The sequence below is a fragment of the Lethenteron reissneri genome, chromosome 27, assembly GCF_015708825.2.
Source record: "Lethenteron reissneri isolate LAM-NWPU_2019-01 chromosome 27, ASM1570882v1, whole genome shotgun sequence".
In the NCBI taxonomy this organism is placed as follows: Eukaryota; Metazoa; Chordata; class Hyperoartia; order Petromyzontiformes; family Petromyzontidae; genus Lethenteron; species Lethenteron reissneri.
In genome coordinates this window covers 4742734-4762671 of record NC_083805.1, presented here as the reverse complement: position 1 = coordinate 4762671, position 19938 = coordinate 4742734, and the positions used below count along the sequence as shown (strand labels likewise).

The window sequence follows — 19938 nt, the reverse complement described above, 5'->3', positions numbered from 1 at the left end:
TAACCCCCTCCCTCCCTCTCCCCCGACTGCCTCTATTCACCCAGCGCTATAAATGGGTAAGCCACAGCCAGTCAATAGGCAGGTCGCGTCTGGTGTGGTAAACAAGTCGGTGCCCCCCCCCCCTCGCCTCTTCCCGAGCGGGTGGTCAACGTCAAAAAAGAATCTTTAGCAAAGCCGCGTGAATGTCCCCCTCCGGCGGAGGCCCGTCTGCCGTCGGTGGATTGAAAGACGAGGCCATTCGCCTGTACGCACACCTGCAAACCTCACCTTGCCGGCTCGACTCGTAAAGAGCTTCGCCCTTCTTCTTGGTTCTTTCGGTAAAGTCACGTAGAAGGGAAGTAATAAAATAATAAAAATAAAACATAATAAAATAATTCTCACGACGTTTCGGCCGAAATAATATATTTAAAAAATGTACTTTTTATTTCTAGATTTGAAGCTTTCGTGACTGCAAGGATTCATATTCATAGGTTTTTTCGGTAAAGTCACGTAGGTAAAACATCAAAATTAATAAAAATAAATAAAATAAAAAAAAAATCACCTCCGAAACGTCGTGATTTTTGTTTTATTTTATTTATTTTTTATTAATTTTGATGTTTTACCTACGTGACTTTACCGAAAAAAACCTATGAATATGTACTTTTTATTATTTTATTATTTCCCTTCTACGTGACTTTACCGAAAGAACCAAGAAGATGAATCCCTGCAGTCACGAAAGCTTTAAAAAGAGCTTCGCCCTTTTAGGTGAAAAAAATAAATACAAACTACACGGCGCAATAAACAATGACGTGGTCCGATGAGAGGCATAAATACGAAAACAAATCGAAGCATTCTCAATCTGGAAGGGATCATTAACATCCCCAATTAACACGGCAGTAACGGCCCGCGCGAAGGACGTTTACTGTAGGCGTCGTGGGAATGTGCGTGGGAGCGTACAAGTTCAGCTTTCTACAGCCCACTTTCATATCTCCGCACGAGCAGCGTGCTGGTGGTCACGTGAACTTGCCCGAATGTTGCCGATACCCAAGCTGCCAGGCGCTTACACACCCCGTGGTGCTGGAGTGGTGTGCAGAAGCATTGCGGTAAAACGAACCTGGGTTTCGGTTAATCGATGTGTGCATGTTGAACTGCATGGTCGAGGTGATTGGGGTTAGATCGCGTAAATATATAAATGTGTCGTTAAACCCTGCCACCACCCGACACGGCCAATTGGTAATGTTTGTCAAGTAAACAAAACATGCCGATTCGTTACTGGTATAGCACACCGGTGTGTTGGAGAGTAAAACCCACAACATTTACAATTCGAGTACAGTGTTTTGCCAGTAATTACAACCAGCATCATCAGGCGACAGACCAGAGTTGTGAAGAAATCCTCCTCCCGTTTCCTTCGCACTTTACATAGCCAGCCGTGCTACGGGAAGGACAACAAACCAAGCATCAACCCCTCGGGCATCATCGTCACCATTATCAGAATCCAAGCGGGGTGGAGCCTGGGTAGTGCTTTGGATGGGTGACCACCCCACGCAAAACAAAATCCAAATGAAGAAGGCATTGCGAACAGCAGAGCATGGTGGTGGTGTTGGAAAATTGTAATCAGACGTGGTTAAACCATTGGTGGATGAACGAGTGCCAAAACTGCTGCCATAATCTTTCTTGATATTCAGCTTTTTGAACTCCAGTTATTAAATGGTTATGTTGCCATCTTCGTCGTCATTTTGAGCCATGGTTACTCCGCTGCTGGATGAAGAACTCTCCAAGCACGCTGCCATCTCTCGTTGTCCTGCCACGCAAAGGGTTTCGTTCACAAGGCACTAATTGTCTGGGTCTCTGAAATATAAACCGCGAATATGAACAGCACGTGACGTATGCTGCTCCATGTAATGATTCGCTCCCTCTACGATTATAATCATTGTCACGATTCGGGTGTTTAATTCACAAGAAGTGAATCCTCGATGAATTATTTTCCTGCCCATGCTGTGCACGTACACAGTGAAGCAGCATAAATCTATAGTCACATCGCCATTAGTCATCATCTACCCACTGCTGGATAAATGCCTCCCCAAGCCGCCGTCATCTCGCCAACAGCCAACAGTCTTGCCGATGCAACAGTTTGTATAGCACCTGGCACACGAACGGATTTCATCGATCCATCTCCCCGGTAGGGTCCATCATCATCATCCCTATAAAGGGGATGATGATCAATGATGGAGAATATTGATGGAGTGGCAGCCAAAAGGAGGGAGAACATGCCTGAGAGGTTATCCACCACCGTGTCGAAGTAGTGATGAGATAAGCTGACATGCAAGAGCCAGATGAATCGTTCCATCTGACGAACCTGTCCGTGATGGCAACGGCTTGGTAGGGCGGTGGGGTGAGGGGTCGGGTCGGGTGATGCCTTCACCAAAGCAATGGACAGACCGTGGCTAACTGATGAAGATGACCATCCAGCGCTGACGGCTTTGAGTGTCAACACTGTTTTCTCTGGCGGCTCGGGTGTGCGGGGGTGGTGGTGGGGTGTGTGCGGGATGGTGTGCGCGGTGGTGGTGGTGGTGTGTACACCTCTGGCGCAGGCATCACGGGCATCTTGATGTGCGCGGCCGGCCTGCCGGTGTTCCTTACGCGTGCGCCCAAGCCCGTGCTGCACCCGCCCTCGGTCAGCAAGGGGGAGCTGCGCGCCGTGCCCGGCGTGTCGGGCTCCTGCCGCAAGATCAAGAAGAAGCACGCGCGCAAGGGTGAGCGCCACGCGCACGCACGCACGCGCGCGAGCACGAGCGCCACGCGCGCGAGCACAAGCGCCACGCGCGCGAGCAAGCGCGCCACGCACGCGCGCGCGAGCACGAGCGCCACAAGCTGCGCGTAAAAACTGGCGGTGGTGTCACGGCAGCCGCCTAAGGGGCCGTCCATAAATGACGTCACGCACCTAGGGGGGGGGGGTGGGGTCAGACATTTGTGGCGATGTATGACGAGGGGGGGGGGGGGTTCGTTTGAGAAATGTGACGTCACATCAAAATGCGCTACTTTAAATAAATATAGACGACACGTTCTACTTAATTAAATAGGCTTTTTAATAAATGTTTTCTTCTACAACATCAGAGTGTAGCGCCACATTAAATACGCACTACAATGGCAATTGTTTAAAGCACATTATTCAATATATGTGGAGCATTAGGGGGGAGCAGTAGCACAGTGGATGACACAATATTGCATGTTGAACAGAGCAACTAGAGTTTGAAAACTGACCACGACTAACATGAAACACAATTTACGTCCGAACCGATCCTCTGCCCTATTCCCCAAGACTCACTGACCATTGTGGGTAAGTATGGTTGACAAGGCATGGGGAAGGCCTTCACTCAGCAATGGATTGGCAAAGGGCTGTCGAGTATTAGATGACCGAGTGCGAACACTGATTTTAACCGATGCGTTGTGCCAACCCATAATGTGTGTTTGCGTGCGGTAGTGGCCCCGATTTCAATTCCCGCTCACAGCCAACATCGGTGGCAAGTATCAGGTTGACTCAGCCTTAAATGAGAGTCCCTGTTACGGTGCGTAATCCACACGGGGGAGACGAAGGCGGCCATGGCGTTGGCCACCCACCCTCTGTTATCCCGTGCCAGCCTTACTAGGTGCTCGCGAACAGCACTCGCCCCACAAGGCGGCTAAAGGGTACACGGGTGTTCTTTATCTTTGCACGCGAGTGGCGCCTGAGTGTGTTTACATTCGCTAGGGCGTGCTCACGATTTGTCCGTCATGGTGTGTACATTAGTGGGTGTATGCTGCTGCACAGGAACGGTGAAAACAATAAACTTTCACTGAACTTTTGTCCCTTTTCGCAAGCGCAAGTGAGATGTCGCCCCGCAAGCCTTAGGCCACTCTGTTACAATAGAATAAAATGTGGGTTTTATATAACGTGCACAATGCAACCACGCCACAAGACGCCCGAATGGAAACGGTGGTCACCGTTATTTTTTATAGAGGCAGCCGGTCGCAGGCAGAGAGGGGGGGCAGGAAATAATAAAGATCTTCTTCTTGGTTCTTTCGGTAAAGTCACGTAGAAGGGAAGTAATAAAATAATAAAAATAAAACATAATAAAATAATTCTCCCGACGTTTCGGCCACAACGCAAGCAGCCGTCCTCAGGTGAAGAACAGGTCTGTCTTCTCGAATAGGTCTTTCCGACAGACCTGTTCTTCACCTGAGGACGGATGCTTGCGTTGTGGCCGAAACGTCGTGAGAATTATTTGATTATGTTTTATTTTTATTATTTTATTATTTCCATTCTACGTGACTTTACCGAAAGAACCAAGAAGATGAATCCCTGCAGTCACGAAAGCTTTAAATCGAAATCGTCAAGATTTTGTTGATCTATCATTTTCGCCCGTCTCCTTGGCAAACTTTCGTTCTCTCCACTGGCCTAACTGGGAACTCTCTGACTCTCTCTCTCTCTCTGTGTGTGTGTGCACGCCATGCTTTCTCAAACAAGTCGGCGACCGTGGCCCTCCACTTACCTCTTGTCCACGTATCGTTTGCGTGTCATTTGCATCGATCGAAACATCAATTCTCACGCACGTAATTCAACGCCGCGTGCCTTGAGCCTTTTTTAAAATGATTGAATCGACGAATGGATGCGTCGTTTTTATCCCCCCCTCCCGCCCCCCGCGGCGATGAGTTTTAAAAATTGGCACGTCGCATTTCGCCGATGGCGACGCGCCGAAGCGAGTGCCACGGCGTTTGCTTGCCGATGTTGGATTGAGGGTTGAATTCTTGTTTTTTTGGGCCTCACCCTCAGACACGGAGGCTATTAGGCGAGCACTTGCGTGTGCCTGCCACCTTTGGTCTCCGCAAAGATCCCACGTGGTAGCAGCGTCCTGTGAAGGCGATCTTCGCTACACGTTGGCGCGAGACCGGCGTTTGCCAACGCTAATTGACGGCGCTCAATTAGCGTCGGGCCAACGGTTGCGACCAACGGTTCCATCCACGTGTCCGGACGTTGGCATCTTTACTGGGATGGTACAAAAGTAAATACTACGATTTGAATAATGAGTACAGCTGCACCTTCACATCCATACCATAGATATTTGTGGCGTTGGGTGCGTGAAGCACGCGTGGCCTCACACCGTCACTGCTACGCTACCACTTGATGTGAGAACGATTGGGTTGTACGCATGACGCAATGCATCTGCTGTAAGTAAAATTATATTATCATTTTCAATTATTTCCGAAGGCAAAATGACATTCCGTCACGAGTGAAAAGGTAGTGACTGCATCAACGATGCATGGAATGTCTGTGCTGTGTGAATTGGTGTGTATTGTGTTCTGTGTGTATGGGGAGCGATAATGTTGCTTTTATTTTTCGATTTAAAGCTTTCGTGACTGCAGGAATGCATCTTCTTGGTTCTTTCGGTAAAGTCACGTAGAAGGGAAGTAATAAAATAATAAAAATAAAACATAATAAAATAATTCTCACGACGTTTCGGCCACTGAATTTCAGACGCTGTCTTTCCGACAGCCCTGTTCTTCACCTGAGAACGGCTGCTTGCGTTGTGGCCGAAACGTCGTGAGAATTGTATTTTATTATATTTTATTTTTATTATTTGATTGTTTCCCTTCTACGTGACTTTACCGAAAGAACCAAGAAGATGATGTTGCTGTTTGCGGTTAAGACACTGCACTATGAACTTAGCAACCAGAATTAAATTCCCAGGCATGGATAATTTTTTTAAATCAAGTGGCAAGTAGTAACTCCAGCCGTTTTGGCTCTCCTGTGGGCCAAATCAGTCTTAAATGAATGCGTCAAGTTGTACGTAAAACATCGGCGCAGAGGAGACAAAGACGGATGCACGTGGCGCCGGCGTTTACAGCTCTTGCGCCAACATTTCGTGGAACAATCTACGAGGCTATGCTGTCTTTGTGGGTGTGTACGAGCCATCGGGAGTATCGCCACACTGTGGTTCATGTTGTCGCGTAGGAGGTCGGAGCCCAGAAGAGGTCGTGAAGAAATACCTGCAGAAGTTGAAGAACCCTCCGGATGAGGTGACTGTGAGACACACGAAACATATTTCTCTTTTCCACCGTGTCACCGGGGGGCCGTTCCGGGACTGCGTTGAGCCAGCCTGGAACGGTTGCGGTAAGGCCAGGTTGTTTTTCCACCGCAGAAGCCGAGCTGTGCCGCTGACGTCACCAAAATCGAGATGCGTTAAGATATAGATGGCGCGGTGACGCTGTGCCCTCACGGCTTTTCTGACTGGCCATCACGTGCAGTGAATGTATAAATTAGCCCCGCCCCTGGCCCTGCTTGGCACCAATCCGGATTCAGATGTCGACGGTATCGCAGCTTGGGTCCAACTCAGCAAGGCAAACGGTAGCAGAAGGTCGCCGATACCGTGAGAGCTGCCTACCGGCACGGCTCAGATGTGCCAGTGGAAAAACAGAAAAAACTTGCGCCAGTTCATGAAAGCCAAACTTGACGGTCGCCATTCGCAGCACCGGCGCTCCGCGTCGTGGTGTCGCCGAAGACGTGCGACGGTGACCTCTGACCCCCCCCCCACTCCGAAACACTCCCACTCTTGTTAACCCCGCGCGTCCCAGGACTGCACCATCTGCATGGAGCGGCTGAACGTGCCGTCGGGCTACGACGGGATGTGCAGCCACGGCAGCGTCAAGTCGGAGGTGGTGGGCCGCTTGGGGAAGTGCGGCCACGCGTTTCACGCGCTCTGCATGCTCGCCATGTACGCCAATGGCAACAAGGTGAGGAGTGCGGAGAGTGTACCCACCGTCGCCGCGGCCACTAACAAAGGCGCGTAAATCATCACGCGAGCTCCAGTCATCCTCGCTAGCGGTGGCTCTTGGATGGCCATCGAACAAAGACGCTCACCGCATCGCGTGCTTTTCAGATGCGCTTCTGCGGCTGTCTGGAACGCTCTTCCTTACGATATTGGGAAGCCACTGGAGCTATGCACTTTTAAATAATCTACATTTAAAACGCATTTCTTTAGAACTGCTTTTTGTGTTTAAGTTGTTCTTCGCCCACACCCCCGATGAGCACGTTTGGCTGCGTATAGTGCGAAAGAAGTTCAACATTCATACCTACATTACCCACCGCCACCACTGGGCTCTCTGAAATTGGAAAACTATAAAAACTAAACTATTTTAATTTTATTATGTAAGGCCCACGTGTGTAGCAAACGCCACCAAGCTGGATTGTTGAAGAAATTGCCACTTTTGAATGTTTACCATTTTTTTTTTCAGAGACATACTCGTTCATGACGGCGATGGGCAAAGTGTATTATGGCAAATCGCCTGATGAAGCTGGTTGTAATCACCAGCGAAACGTCGTACTCAATTGTAAATGCCGTCAGTTTACTCGCCATCAAACGGATGTGCTGAAGCAATAGCCAATTGGCACGTTTTGTTCACGTGTCGGGTAGTGGTGGTGGTGGTGGTTTAACAACACGTGTATATTTTCCCGCGATCTAACCCAAAAACCTTCGTCATGAATAATACTGACTTATAACTTTCGTGACTGCAGGAATTCATATTCTTGGTTCTTTCGGTAAAGTCACGTAGATAGAAAAGAAAAAGGATAAAATTAAATAAAAGTGACAAATTTTTAATAAAAAACAAATTGAAAATAATAAAAGCAAAAACCCCACGACGTTTCGATCGCAACACAAGCGGTCTTCTATCCACGTGACTTTACCGAAGGAACCAAGGATATGAGCAATATTGTCACGCGAAAGCCCTACGCGTTTAAATTGTATCCCCCCCACATCCCCTGCGGTTTGTGCACAGGACGGCAGCCTGCAGTGCCCGACGTGCAAGACGATCTACGGCGAGAAGACGGGCACGCAGCCGCCGGGCAAGATGGAGTACCACGTCATCCCGTACTCGCTGCCCGGATACTCTGACTGCAAGACGATCCGCATCATCTACGACATCCCACCCGGCATGCAGGTTCGTGAGCAGCGCGGCGCGTGTCAACGCTGCCTCCCACGCGTCCCCGGTTAGCAGCTGACCGGAGCGCACTCGTCGTCAGCGTCGTTAGCCGCGATCTGTCAACTGCCGGATGGTTTTCCCCAAAGCCATTGCCATCTCTGACGATCTCACAATGCAAACGATCCATCTCGCTTCTGAAACGCGAGGTGAATTCGTCACTCCCACCTCCACGGTGGTGGATTTTCTTCTTTGGGAATATTCCCCCCCCCCTGCCCCCTGGCTGCCATTCCGTTTGTGAGTCTCGACCACCCGCCACAATCCTTGACGATGTGTCCTCTGCCCAATCCCAGGACTGAGCCATGCTTGGTTCCTCCCGCAAGTCAAATCGCACTTAATGAGCACCCAATCCAGAAAGTAAACATCGGCAGTGTGGATACGATGGTGGCCAGGCATGTGGCGCTGCCCACACCACTTCCCCTTGCGCTCTTGCAACTTTAATAGGCGCTCGCTAACAGAACTTTACCCCAACAGTTTGTTAAAGGCTTTGTGCGTGTGTGCGTGCTTGTACGCGTGCGAGCCTTAAACGCTTCACGTGGCCTCGCAGCGCATCTAACCTGGCACAATTGCTGTGGCGACACCACCGCCACTTAAGTGGCGAACGTCACCCGTGGTGGTTGTCGTCGCTGCATATGCGCATTCGCGCGAAGAGCGTTTGTCGTTGTGCGAGGCGGGCGGTGTGAGTGCTGATCGCGCGAGCGATCCTGTTCACACGCAGGGCCCCGAGCACCCCAACCCCGGGAAGAAGTTCACGGCTCGCGGGTTCCCTCGCCACTGCTACCTGCCCGACAACGAGACGGGCCGCAAGGTGAGGAGTCGTCTTCTCTCCCTCCCTCCCTCCCTCCCTCTCTCCCTCGGCTCCTCGTGACTGCATTTAACGAGACCCTAAATTTCAAGGTGAACGACGGCCGCTTTGCCGTTGTTGGTTTTGCTGCGCGACTTCGCGTAACGTCGTTACCCTGTGATTGTGTATCTACGCTCGTTTAATATTTAAAGGGGTGTGATTTTGGTGGGGTTGTTTTAGTCTTTTTTGAGGTGGTTATCCGGCTCGGCGAATCGGAACGCTGTCAGTTTAACACGCAGGCTTTCGCGACCGATATGATCCATAATAAAGGAGGTTTTTTTGGGGGGTTAAATCACGTAAATATAAATGTGTCCTTAAACCCGCCAAAACCCGACACAGCCGATTAGTAAGGTTTGTCACGTAATCAAACCGTGCCAATTCGTTACCACGACAGCACTCGAGTACGACGTTTCGCCAGTGATTACAACCAGCATCATCACAACTCTGGCTGTCGCCTGATGATGCCAGTTGTAATTGCCGGCGAAACGTTACCGTAAATGTTGTGCTGAACTAGTAACAAATTGGCATGTTTTGTTTAAGTGACAAACCTCACTCGTCGGCTGGGTCGGGTGGTGGCAGTTGTCACGGCACATTTATATTAACGCGATCTAACCCAAAAACCTCTATTATAGAACACTTTACCAGGACCGTAAACTTTGGTTTGAGTCTGAGTTCCGGCTGCCCTTGGTTAAACTGGGTTTTTCCGAGTGTAGTGAGTTGACGGGTCTCAGCGGCCACCAATTGACTGCATTAAATAAAATCGGCCGTGTTAAATTGCGTGCGATGTTTTTTTTTTGTTCAATCAATTTGCCAAAATCCCCAACTCTGAATAAATTAAAAGAAAATCCAGTTTGACTGCCAAGCGATGAAGCGCCATGCCAGGAAGTTCGTTGCACCCCCCCTCCCTCCCCAGAGGTCGCAAACGGGTTTTGATTCCTTACCCGTACCCGTTTGCACCAGGGTCGCAAACGGGTACGGGTACCCGTACCCGGCCGGGTACGGGCACCCGTACGCTACCCGTACCCATACCCTACCCGAAATGAGTGACAAACGGTTACTCACCAGTGACTCACGGCCTACCCGTACCCGTACCCGGCCGCACCAGGGTCGCAAACGGGTACCCGTACCCGTACCCGGCCGGGTACGGGTAGCCGGGTATCGGGTAGGGTACGGGTATCGGGTACCCGGTTGCGACCTCTGCCCCCCCCCCCCCTCTTTAGTGTGTGGCGGATAAGGGTTTCAACTGAAGGGATCTCAGGAAGAGGTTCGTAATATCTCATTCCATGGACCGTTTTCTCACGGGGCGATTTGCTGCTCTGCAATAGCGATGAGTGGCGCAGCACTTTGGTCCCTCGCGAGGTGACAACGTTCGAAATAAAAGAAGAAAATAAACATTGGGTAGAAGAGACGAAACGATCAATACTTATCTTTTCAAAAGTAAGTGTTTTTACTTGTTTGAGCGATGTAATGGAGCCTTGTAAATGACTCGTTTTACTTCAGCAGGATGCTGCGTGGCGCTTTATTCCTAAAGTGGATTTTATTTTCCCCTGCAGAGAGATATCGCTGTGTCTCAGCGGGCTCCTTAATGTGTACAGCCTACAGCCAGATCTGCTGCACAAAATAACAGCCAATAACATTTAGACGCGTAATGTAAACCCACAGCGTGTTTGACGAGGGCCTCCCTGTGACACGTGAGCCGTGGGTGGTTGTTACCATACTTCATTTTTATTTTACCAGGTCAGGCCCACTGAGCTAGCTTAACAACGTGGCTTGTCACATGGAGATGTACAGCGCGGACAAATGCTCGTAAACGCGTGACGTTCATTATACAGTGTGGAGGAAGGAGCCGGAGAAAAATCCACGCGAACACGGGGAGAGAGACACCGCAAACTCCAAATATACAGCAGCAGGCGTCAGGGTCGGGATCGAACCCGTGACCTCCTGTACACCAGGCGAGGTAGTTAACATCTCCTGGCCACCGTGGCGTTCCACGTTGGTCATTGTGGCCTGGCAATCGCAGACGCGGGCATCGTAGAAGTACATTACAGCAGCGTTCGTCTCATACCGCCCACCAAGTAGTTCCCTCCGCTATTTGGCACCCCACTCCCTCGGGTTCATGCGACACAGCTGTCGGTGGGTTGTATCCCCTCTTGTTGCCTGACCTCAAGCTTCGACGTTTCGCTGCATGCTCCGAGAGACCTCATCGGGAACTCTAATAAGGGAACTTAATCGAAAAAAATCTCTATGCACCTGGAGCGGAAACGTCGGCCATCGTGCCGCGCGGATGTCTGAACCGCATCGGAGAGCTCCGTGCCACGGTGGTTTTTGCGGATGACGACGACGGCGGCGGTCGCCCATGACGAGCGACCCCCGCTCGGCTTCCGAGGTCCGACGAGACCGGAGCGCGTCGTTCCCTGAAGCGGTGCCGTTCGCCAGACGTCGCAACCGGGTACCCGATACCCGTACCCTACCCGATACCCGGCTACCCGTACCCAGCCGGGTACGGGTACCCGTTTGCGACCCTGGTGCGGCCGGGTACGGGTACGGGTAGGCCGTGAGTCACTGGTGAGTCACCGTTTGTCACTCATTTCGGGTAGGGTATGGGTACGGGTAGGGAACGGGAACCCGTACCTGGCCGGGTACGGGTACGGGTACCCATTTGCGACCCTGATGCGGCCGGGTACGGGTACGGGTAAGGAATCAAAACCCGTTTGCGACATCTGCCGCTCGCCAGCGGCGGCGTTGCGCGTCGACGGCGCCTCCGCTAACAGCGCGTCGCGGGGCGGTGCGTCCACCCCCCCCACCCCACTGCCCCCCCCCCCCCTCGGCAGGTGCTGAGGCTGCTGATCGTGGCGTGGGAGCGGCGGCTCATCTTCACGGTGGGCACGTCGAGCACCACGGGCGAGTCGGACACCGTCGTGTGGAACGAGATCCACCACAAGACGGAGTTCGGCTCCAACGTGACGGGCCACGGATTCCCCGACCCCAACTACCTGGAGAACGTCCAGGCCGAGTTGGCCGCGCAGGGCGTCACCGAGGCCAGCCTGGTGGACTGAGCCCGCCGGGGCCCGTTATGCGGCCTGAACCCACTGGGCCCACCGAGCCAGCGAAAGTGGGGGGGGTGGTCGGAGCGCGGAGGTCCGGTTGGTGACGAGGGGAGGTTGGGGTTGGGGGTGCGTCGCAACTCGTGCGCTCGGGATGCCGGATGGCTCCTGTGGAACCGAAGGGTGCGGGCGGTGCGGGGGGGTGGCGGGGAGACGATGCTCTTCCGTGCACGAGCCTCTGCTCGAGCGCCTGTCGCGCGCCTCTTTTGTGCGCGCAGAGGATTGTCGCCCGCTGAGAATCCGCCCGCCAAAGCATTGCACGCGCGGTGGAGGAGGAGGAGGAGGAGAGCGAGCAAGCGTGATGGTTTCTCGCGAAGGAGGCCCGCGTGTGCGGTCGTGGCGCTGCGGGGCCGCCCGCATTGCGATGCGACATCTGGGACGCTGTGCTCGCAGAAGCTGAAGTTTTTAAGATTACGATGTGCCATACTATCAAAGTGAATAATCGCCTGGGTCGGCTAAGGTCTCAACATGCGCGTGTCCAGATACCTGATTTTAGCGTGTCAATTTTTTTCCCGTCTTGAGTTTGGCTTTCGTCATCGCGAGGTGACTGTTTCTTTTTATCCCAGCTATATCTACAACATTATTGTAGCACAACGACAACAACAACTTACATCTGCACTGCGCCCATATCGTAACAAACGTCTCCGTGCGCGTTACACTACACTGCAAGATTACACCAATTACGATCACGCTATGGTGGTGGTCAATAAAATTTTTTTTAAATGGTACTTTATCCAGCGGTAGAGCTCACGAAAGATAATTTTCCAGAGGGTGGGGAGGGATGGAGGGGACATGGCAGTGAACGTGAAATGTTTTGATGAGACCCCTCCTCCATCGACAAGCGTGAACACCGCGTGACTTCTTCACCTCCGATTGGCACGGCGCGAAAGGAAGACGTCCCACCACGCAACTGGGTAACACGTCGTGCAAGAAACACGCGGACGAGCAGCCGGTGCCCCGTAGCACCTGTGCATCTGCCCTCATCATTCGTCGTGATCTATCCACTGCTGGACGAAGGCTGCCCCCCCCCCCCCTCCCACACACACACATACAAACCTCGCGATGTAGAAAATCAACCGAGCGTCTGTGCATCAGCAGCGCAGGGGTTGTTTTGCACTCGTTTTGAAGAAGATGAAAAAGCAAAAAAAAACATTCCGCATTCAGTTTTCCTTTTCTTTCCTTTGCTGTCACGTGACAATGTGTCGCGTAATTTAAAAAGAAAACGACAAAAAACTTTTGGTGAAGGATAGAAATTCTGAGTTGGCAGAAGCTCTTAAAAATGAGACTTTTCTAAACGAGAAAAACTTAACGGAAAGATGATACTCGTACAGTATACCGAAGCCTAACCCCTGTATATATTTTTGTTCTATGCTCTGTAATATACCTTTAAGAAATGTGACAATTTACACTTGTTAATCGGTATTATTTTGATGTAGGTGCCAACAACTGTACAAGAGAGAGGGTCTGTACAGTTTCCCCACGAGGTTGTCCGTGATGCATCGTAAGCAAGTGTCCGCCTCGTAGCCGGAACGTACCAGTCAAGACGGATACATTCAGGAATTGGTAAATGGTGGGAATACTGCAGAACACTTGACTCTCACTGGGCGGTCCGATTTAACACATGCTTGTCTACGTACGGTGCGAAAGAAGTTCAGCATACATCATACAAACGTACCATGCCCAAAGATGTTGCCCGATTTATTCATGGCGAATCCATTGGGCCCCCCCCCCTGTCCTTCCCATTCCACTGTTTCACTCCAGCATTTAGCATCCACATACTAGTGCCAAAGCGTAAATGAATAAACTAGTTTTCAATTATCGAACGTTCTTTAAAAAAACACACGAAGAAACATATATATGGCTCACGGGAAGCGGAGAGCATTTGAAATCGCTGCGACGTAAAATTTAAGAGTTTGAGGGCGGTGGGGGGGGGGGTGGAGACAGAAACATTTCTTTTGAAGATAATTCAAATTGCAGCTGACGTTTATTGAAATGCCCGTTCACCTACGTCCACGTGGAGTTTCACTTCGATTCTTCCGAGAACGTCTAGTCTAGTGTCCACGCCGCTCCCTGACAAGTTAGCAGCTATATTATATTTCTTTGCAATTTACCTTTTGTTTTGTATTTCAGGGATTGTTAACGTGCCAAGCGTCATTTACTCAGATATCATTGAAGCCATCGATCGCTACGCAGCATGATGAGTTTTGAGTGAAGCATCACGAGTCTTGATGCATTAGTGTTAGCCATTCGCTGCCGCGCGTACGATGCGACGCACCGTGACACGCGTGTGCGAGCCGTGGCGATGATCAGTGCTGCCGGCGAAACCCCCCTGCACATTAACCCGTGGGCCCCCACAGTGCCGAGGCGAAGACATCGGGTCCCACCCCCCCCCCCCCACGGGCTGTTTGATGTGCACTACAGCAGCGGTGCCAGAGCTTGGGGGGAGGGGGCTTCGTAGTTGATGAACGTACGGCAAGTAGCGCGCCCCAAATCACGTCGATAGTGGGATTCAGCGGGAGGTCCTGTGGCCGTTGCAAAAAAAATGAAATCACTTGTGACAGCCTGTCAAAATTTAACTCGCACTGAGTAATATCACTTAATTATACATTGCAGCAAGACTTACTTTGATGGACCAGTGCACTGCCCTCGCCTTACTGACAAGGACAAACATCCTATAGCGCTGTGGTTTCTTCCATCGATGAAAACAAATTTCTGGGCAGTTTTAGTTTGTTTGTATTATTTCATCAACCCACGCCTCCTGGAGTCGCACGTCCACGCGTTGCTCGCTCGCTCGCTTCTGGTCATGATCCAGCGTGTGAAAGACAATTGAGAAAAGGATATCCTTAGGACGAAATCGAGGCTTCCAAAGTCCGGGACGCGTTCGCTCGTTCTCTTCCCCGGGCAACCATGCCGCAGGCGTGTTAGCTCTCCCGCGCGAGATGGACGCCCCGATGCTGGTGGGCATGTTGGGTGTTGTGAGACACAGGAAAGCAATTTTAATGCCATAATTACATCAGTCGAATGCATTGAGAGCATTTCCAAGAGGCAGGATGATTTTTTTTTCTTATAAAAATCCAATTTTTATGCAGCAGATTGCATTTATTTTTTTTGCCCCTCTCGCAATGGCAGTGACGTCCGGATTTATTTCGGTTCAGTCGGCGTGTGTGCGATTTTGCTTTGCGCGCGAATGTTAAATGTGCGCAGAAATCGGTGGCGATGGGGCTAGTGAGAAATGGCAGGCAAAATTTACGGTGTTTTTTTTTTGGATGAGACCAAAAGGGGTATGAACTCCCATTGAATTTCGCTTCTGATCAAGCAAGTCCGGTGTCGTTATTTTTTACTTGGATGAAGCTTCCTGTTTCGATCGCCATCCTGCGTGTTTCCAGAGAGAATCTGCACGGCAATTTTATGGAAGTTGTGGATTCCGGCATGCGGCGTTGCTTCTGGTGGTGGTGGCGGCGGCGGCGGTGATGGTTGTGATGCTCGCGACCGGTCGGGGAAACGGTGGTACTGCGACCAACGCAGCGTGCTGTCTACCCGGCGAGCTGTGTTCGATTCCAACCCGCGGTGACATCATTGGTGAACGATATCAGGACCAATCCTGGCCACCCCCCCCCCCCCCCCCCCCCCCACTTCAGGTGCAGTGCAAAAAACGTGAGCATCGGGGGAGACATCCTGCGGCGCGTAATGCTGGACACAGCCACCCCGCTGTGTACTGCTCTGGCCTTAATAGATGCTCGCCAACGGCACCTGCCCCCAACAACCGCACCTCCGATGGCACGGTTGGCTATGTACGGTGAAAAAGAAGTTCAACATGCATGCTTACAACCCGCAGAGATCCTGCACGTTGGCTCCATCGATGGCAGTGAGCGCAGCACTGTTATTACAAAACATGTCCACGTGGTGGCAGTGCTCACTAAGGGTTGAGGCTGGTTGTCAATAGTCAAGAGGTCACTGACCTTTATTCCAATTGAACACATTCTTCGATAAAACTGTGGCCCCAAAAGGAGAACATATATAATAGGCGACGTTTCGGCCAGTGGTCCCTTTTTGGTTGCCCAAAAAAAGTCGACCGTGAAATATCCTGTGAAGGCCACAGTGTTATTGACGAATATGTTCAATGGCAAAAAAGGTTACCGACCAATGTGCCTGTGCTCCGGTGTGTGTCAAATCGACCCGTGGCACCTGGGTCTGCCCCGTGACCTCCTGCCAGCGGGCGTTCGACACTTCACGTGGCCTCAAGGTGCACTTGGCCTGGCACAAGCGTCGTGGTGACGTCACCGCCACTTAGTGGCGAATGGCGGTTGTTGTTGTTGTTGTCCATCGCTGGTCACTCGGGCAAAGGCCAGTGCTGAGACGAGCCTCGTCAGAGTAGACTCCCCAAATGCGATGTCGATGGCGCAGTTGGCTTTGGGAAGCAAAAGCTCCCTGACGTTATCCATGCCATGTTTTGGCCGCATTCGGCGGGGGCTCTGGAATCAAGTCAACGTGACAGCGCCGGGCGTGCAGCAGATGCAGCCGTTGCAGGTGAATACAAGATGAAAGGTTCACCGTTTTTGTTGCGTGTTAAACTCGTTAAATCTGTTGCACGCTCTGTCTACCAGTGTGCGATTATTATATTTTTTATTAAAAACCTGCTGGTGGTCGCTCGCCACCCCACCTGTTCTCCACCACACTGCTACACTTGCAACCCATGCCACTCTCTGCCACATGCCACTCTCAGCCATGGCACCCTTGCCATGCTCAGCCCTGCCACTATCAGCCCTGCCACTCTCATCCCTGCCACTCTCATCCATGCCACGCTTAGCCATGCCATTCACCCATTGCGCTCTCACCCATGGCTCTCTCAGTCCGGCCGCTCACCCCTGCTTCTCTCACCTGTGCGTCTCAGTGTTCCTTAAACAATTCCGGCGAGTAGGCTTTGGGGAAAATACCGTTCAATAAAAGTAACGTGAAATAAAGTACAATGGATCTTTTTTTTGTTTATTCGCCAAGTGTGTCTTTGGCCCAAATTATTTCAGTTATTCTAAAATACATATTTGATATTGGCTTGTTTAACTTTGTTTAACTATTGTTTTATGTGAATAAAAAAAAACAGGATGCAAATGTCAGCTGTTGAAAAAAAGGAGGTGAGTATTTTGGATGGGTGATGCTTTTGGCAAACGGTTGTTTTTCGGCCAACGCTTCCCTTATCTGGCATAAAAAAAAATAAGCAGCACGAGTTGCTGTTTTTTTTTGGACGAACACACCACAAGAAATAACACACGCAACTGCTGGGCTTAATTTCTCACTCGATGCTTTCTGACCCAACACTGCCCGGCTGCCTTCGAGCAGGGATGAACGGCGTAAGACACACGACCGCTAGAGCACAAGGTACGCCTTCTCCATAATGATCCCACACGATTGTACCACGCGTTTCGATGCCCATCCGAAGAGATGTCTACAATATTGAGGGACGGATGCGATTCGCCAACAAGACTTTCCCCAACAGCGTGCCGGACTGTTCTTCAGGCTGATATTGTGCGCGATCGCACAAGAGATGCGGTGCAAAGACTTGTTTTGGAGGAACGGCGGCAGCGTTTTTTTGTCCAAGTGCGAGGGGGAGATCATTTTCGCGTTGAACTGTTGTCACGATGAAGCTTCGGAAGACGAACCCTGAACATAAAACTCACGCAAAAAGGTGAGCACTGTAGGGGGTGCTGGGCTCATTGGAGATGGAGGGAGGAGGGTGGGGTTTGCTAAAGTTATCCCACCCTTCTTTAGATGCAATAACTCAAAAAAATATGGGCAAGAGATGGAGATGGAGGGAGATGAGCTGAGCGGGATGTAAATGAGACGGACGCGTGTGAATGTGTTCATTCTGATACTTCACCCGTATCAATAATCCGGCGACCTTCAGCTGCTCGGGGAGGGGGGGGCTCCTAAGCTCTTGCTTGGTTTGCTCCATGCTTTTAGTGGCAGAACAACGCCAGCCACGTGGCAAACCCCAGCCAACAACGGCCCCACACGTAAACAGGCGACGTCTCCGCTTCACAAGTCACCACCAAAACAAGCAAACAAAAGTGTAGGCCCGTTTGACCGTTTGCACACCCCCAAGCCAATTTGTTTTCAGCTAAACATTTTCCAGCAGCGCTTACTCGGGCATCGTCGCTGCCGCGGTGCGTGAATGGTTATCAAGCCAGCCTGGCAGCGCGGAGGTTCATCGGTTCGATGACGATGCCCTGGTGCTGCGGGTGAAATAGCGGTGTAAAGGATGCCTAAATCCCACCACCACCACCACCGCCTCTGTATATCCAGCAGTACAAACGGGTTACCCACAGACGTTCATCAATCGACAAGTCGCGTGCGATTGGATACGGTGTGGTCAATTTCCCCGTCTCTTACAAATCGTCTGGACAGCGTTGACGAGGAGGCCAAATAGGCAAAAAAAATGTGCCCTCTAGATTCTCGCTTTGGTTATTTCGGTAAAGTCACCTGACTTTACCGAAAGAACCAAAGAGTTATTCCTGCAGTCACGAAAGCTTCGAATCTACTCCAGATTCTCACTTTGCGTATGGTTACCGCGCGGAGCAAAATGCCAATGTCGAGGTCTGCTCGCTACGAAAAGGGCTTCAATGTTGAGTTTAGTTGAGCTATTTGTCCGTTGAAAAAGCGCAGGCTACAGTGGTTTATTATGCCGTTCCATGGCCACAATCGTACTCATTGTCCTGCCTTTAATTGTACATCTTATGAAGGAGATGTGCCCATCGGCCTGTGAATGAACGCATGACCATCATTAACAAGCCCTCTAGATGAAGCCAAATACAGCTCCTAGTCGGAGGCCCTTCCACCCGCAGTGCTGTGAACAATTGCGGGACTGCTCCATTAATTGTTTTTAACATTTAATTTACTGGTTTTAACTTTTTGAGACCTTGTCAGCGTCGTATGGCCTGACAACCAGACGCGGATGGGCCGCCTGCTGCCGTAGATAGTGTTCGTGGGGCATGTTTTGACAGCGCTGTGTCAAACTATGCCGGGCCCAATCTCGGTTTGTTTATTTAGATTTTTTTTGTCTGAACGAGCGCCGCTTTGATGCGAAGGGACTCCAGAATGGAGCCGACAGGCGGAACGGCCCCACGGAGCGCGCCTACAAATGGGTTACCCTGGCACCCGTTGTGTGTGTGTAGGTGTTACATCTGTTGGTGTGTGTGTAGGTGTTGTGTGTGTGTAGGTGTTGTGTGTGTGTGGCACCCGTTGTTTATGTGTGTCATCTCGGTCAGTCGACCCGTGGCACCTGCTGGGTCTGCCCCGTGACCTCCTGCCAGCGGGCGTTCGACACTTCACGTGGCCTCAAGGTGCACTTGGCCTGGCACAAGCGTCGTGGTGACGTCACCGCCACTTAGTGGCGAATGGCGGTTGTTGTTGTTGTATGTGTGTAGGTGTAGGTGTTACATCTGTTGGTGTGTGTGTAGGTGTTGTATCTGTGTGTGTGTGTAGGTGTTGTGTGTGTGTGGCACCCGTTGTGTGTGTAGGTGTTAGATATGTGTGTGTGTGTAGGTGTTGTATATGTTGGTGTGTGTGTGTAGGTGTTGTATCTGTGTGTGTGTGTGTAGGTGTTGTATCTGTTGGTGTGTGTGTGTAGGTGTTGTATCTGTTGGTGTGTGTGTAGGTGTTAGATCTGTTGGTGTGTGTGTGTGTGTGTAGGTGTTGTATCTGTTAGTGTGTGTGTGTAGGTGTTGTATCTGTGTGTGTGTGTGTGTAGGTGTTGTATCTGTTAGTGTGTGTGTGTAGGTGTTGTATCTGTTGGGGTGTGTGTGTAGGTGTTGTATCTGTTGGTGTGTGTGTGTGTAGGTGTTGTATCTGTGTGTGTGTGTGTAGGTGTTGTATCTGGTGGTGTGTGTGTGTGTGTGTTGTATATGTTGGGGCGTGTGTGTGTAGGTATTGTATCTGTTGGTGTGTGTGTGTGGAGCGGTAGTGTTGTAGCGCTTGTCGCGCCGCGCTATGAACCCGGCGACACGA

The 19938-nt window shown here is 51.0% G+C and overlaps 1 protein-coding gene across 3 annotated transcripts in view; it reads left to right on the top strand.

Annotated features, from left to right (window-relative positions):
* Positions 1–13344, top strand: part of LOC133348412 (E3 ubiquitin-protein ligase DTX1-like) — a 101451-nt gene extending 88107 nt beyond the window's left edge. For all 3 annotated transcript variants that reach the window (XM_061561205.1, XM_061561206.1, XM_061561204.1), the window contains exons 5-10: positions 2571–2732; positions 5969–6033; positions 6589–6747; positions 7792–7953; positions 8711–8800; positions 11668–13344. In XM_061561205.1, coding sequence (XP_061417189.1) covers positions 2571–2732; positions 5969–6033; positions 6589–6747; positions 7792–7953; positions 8711–8800; positions 11668–11892 — 863 coding nt within the window. In that variant the 3' untranslated portion in view covers positions 11893–13344. The remainder of the gene's footprint in view (positions 1–2570; positions 2733–5968; positions 6034–6588; positions 6748–7791; positions 7954–8710; positions 8801–11667) is intronic.
* Positions 13345–19938: the final 6594 nt, after the last annotated feature.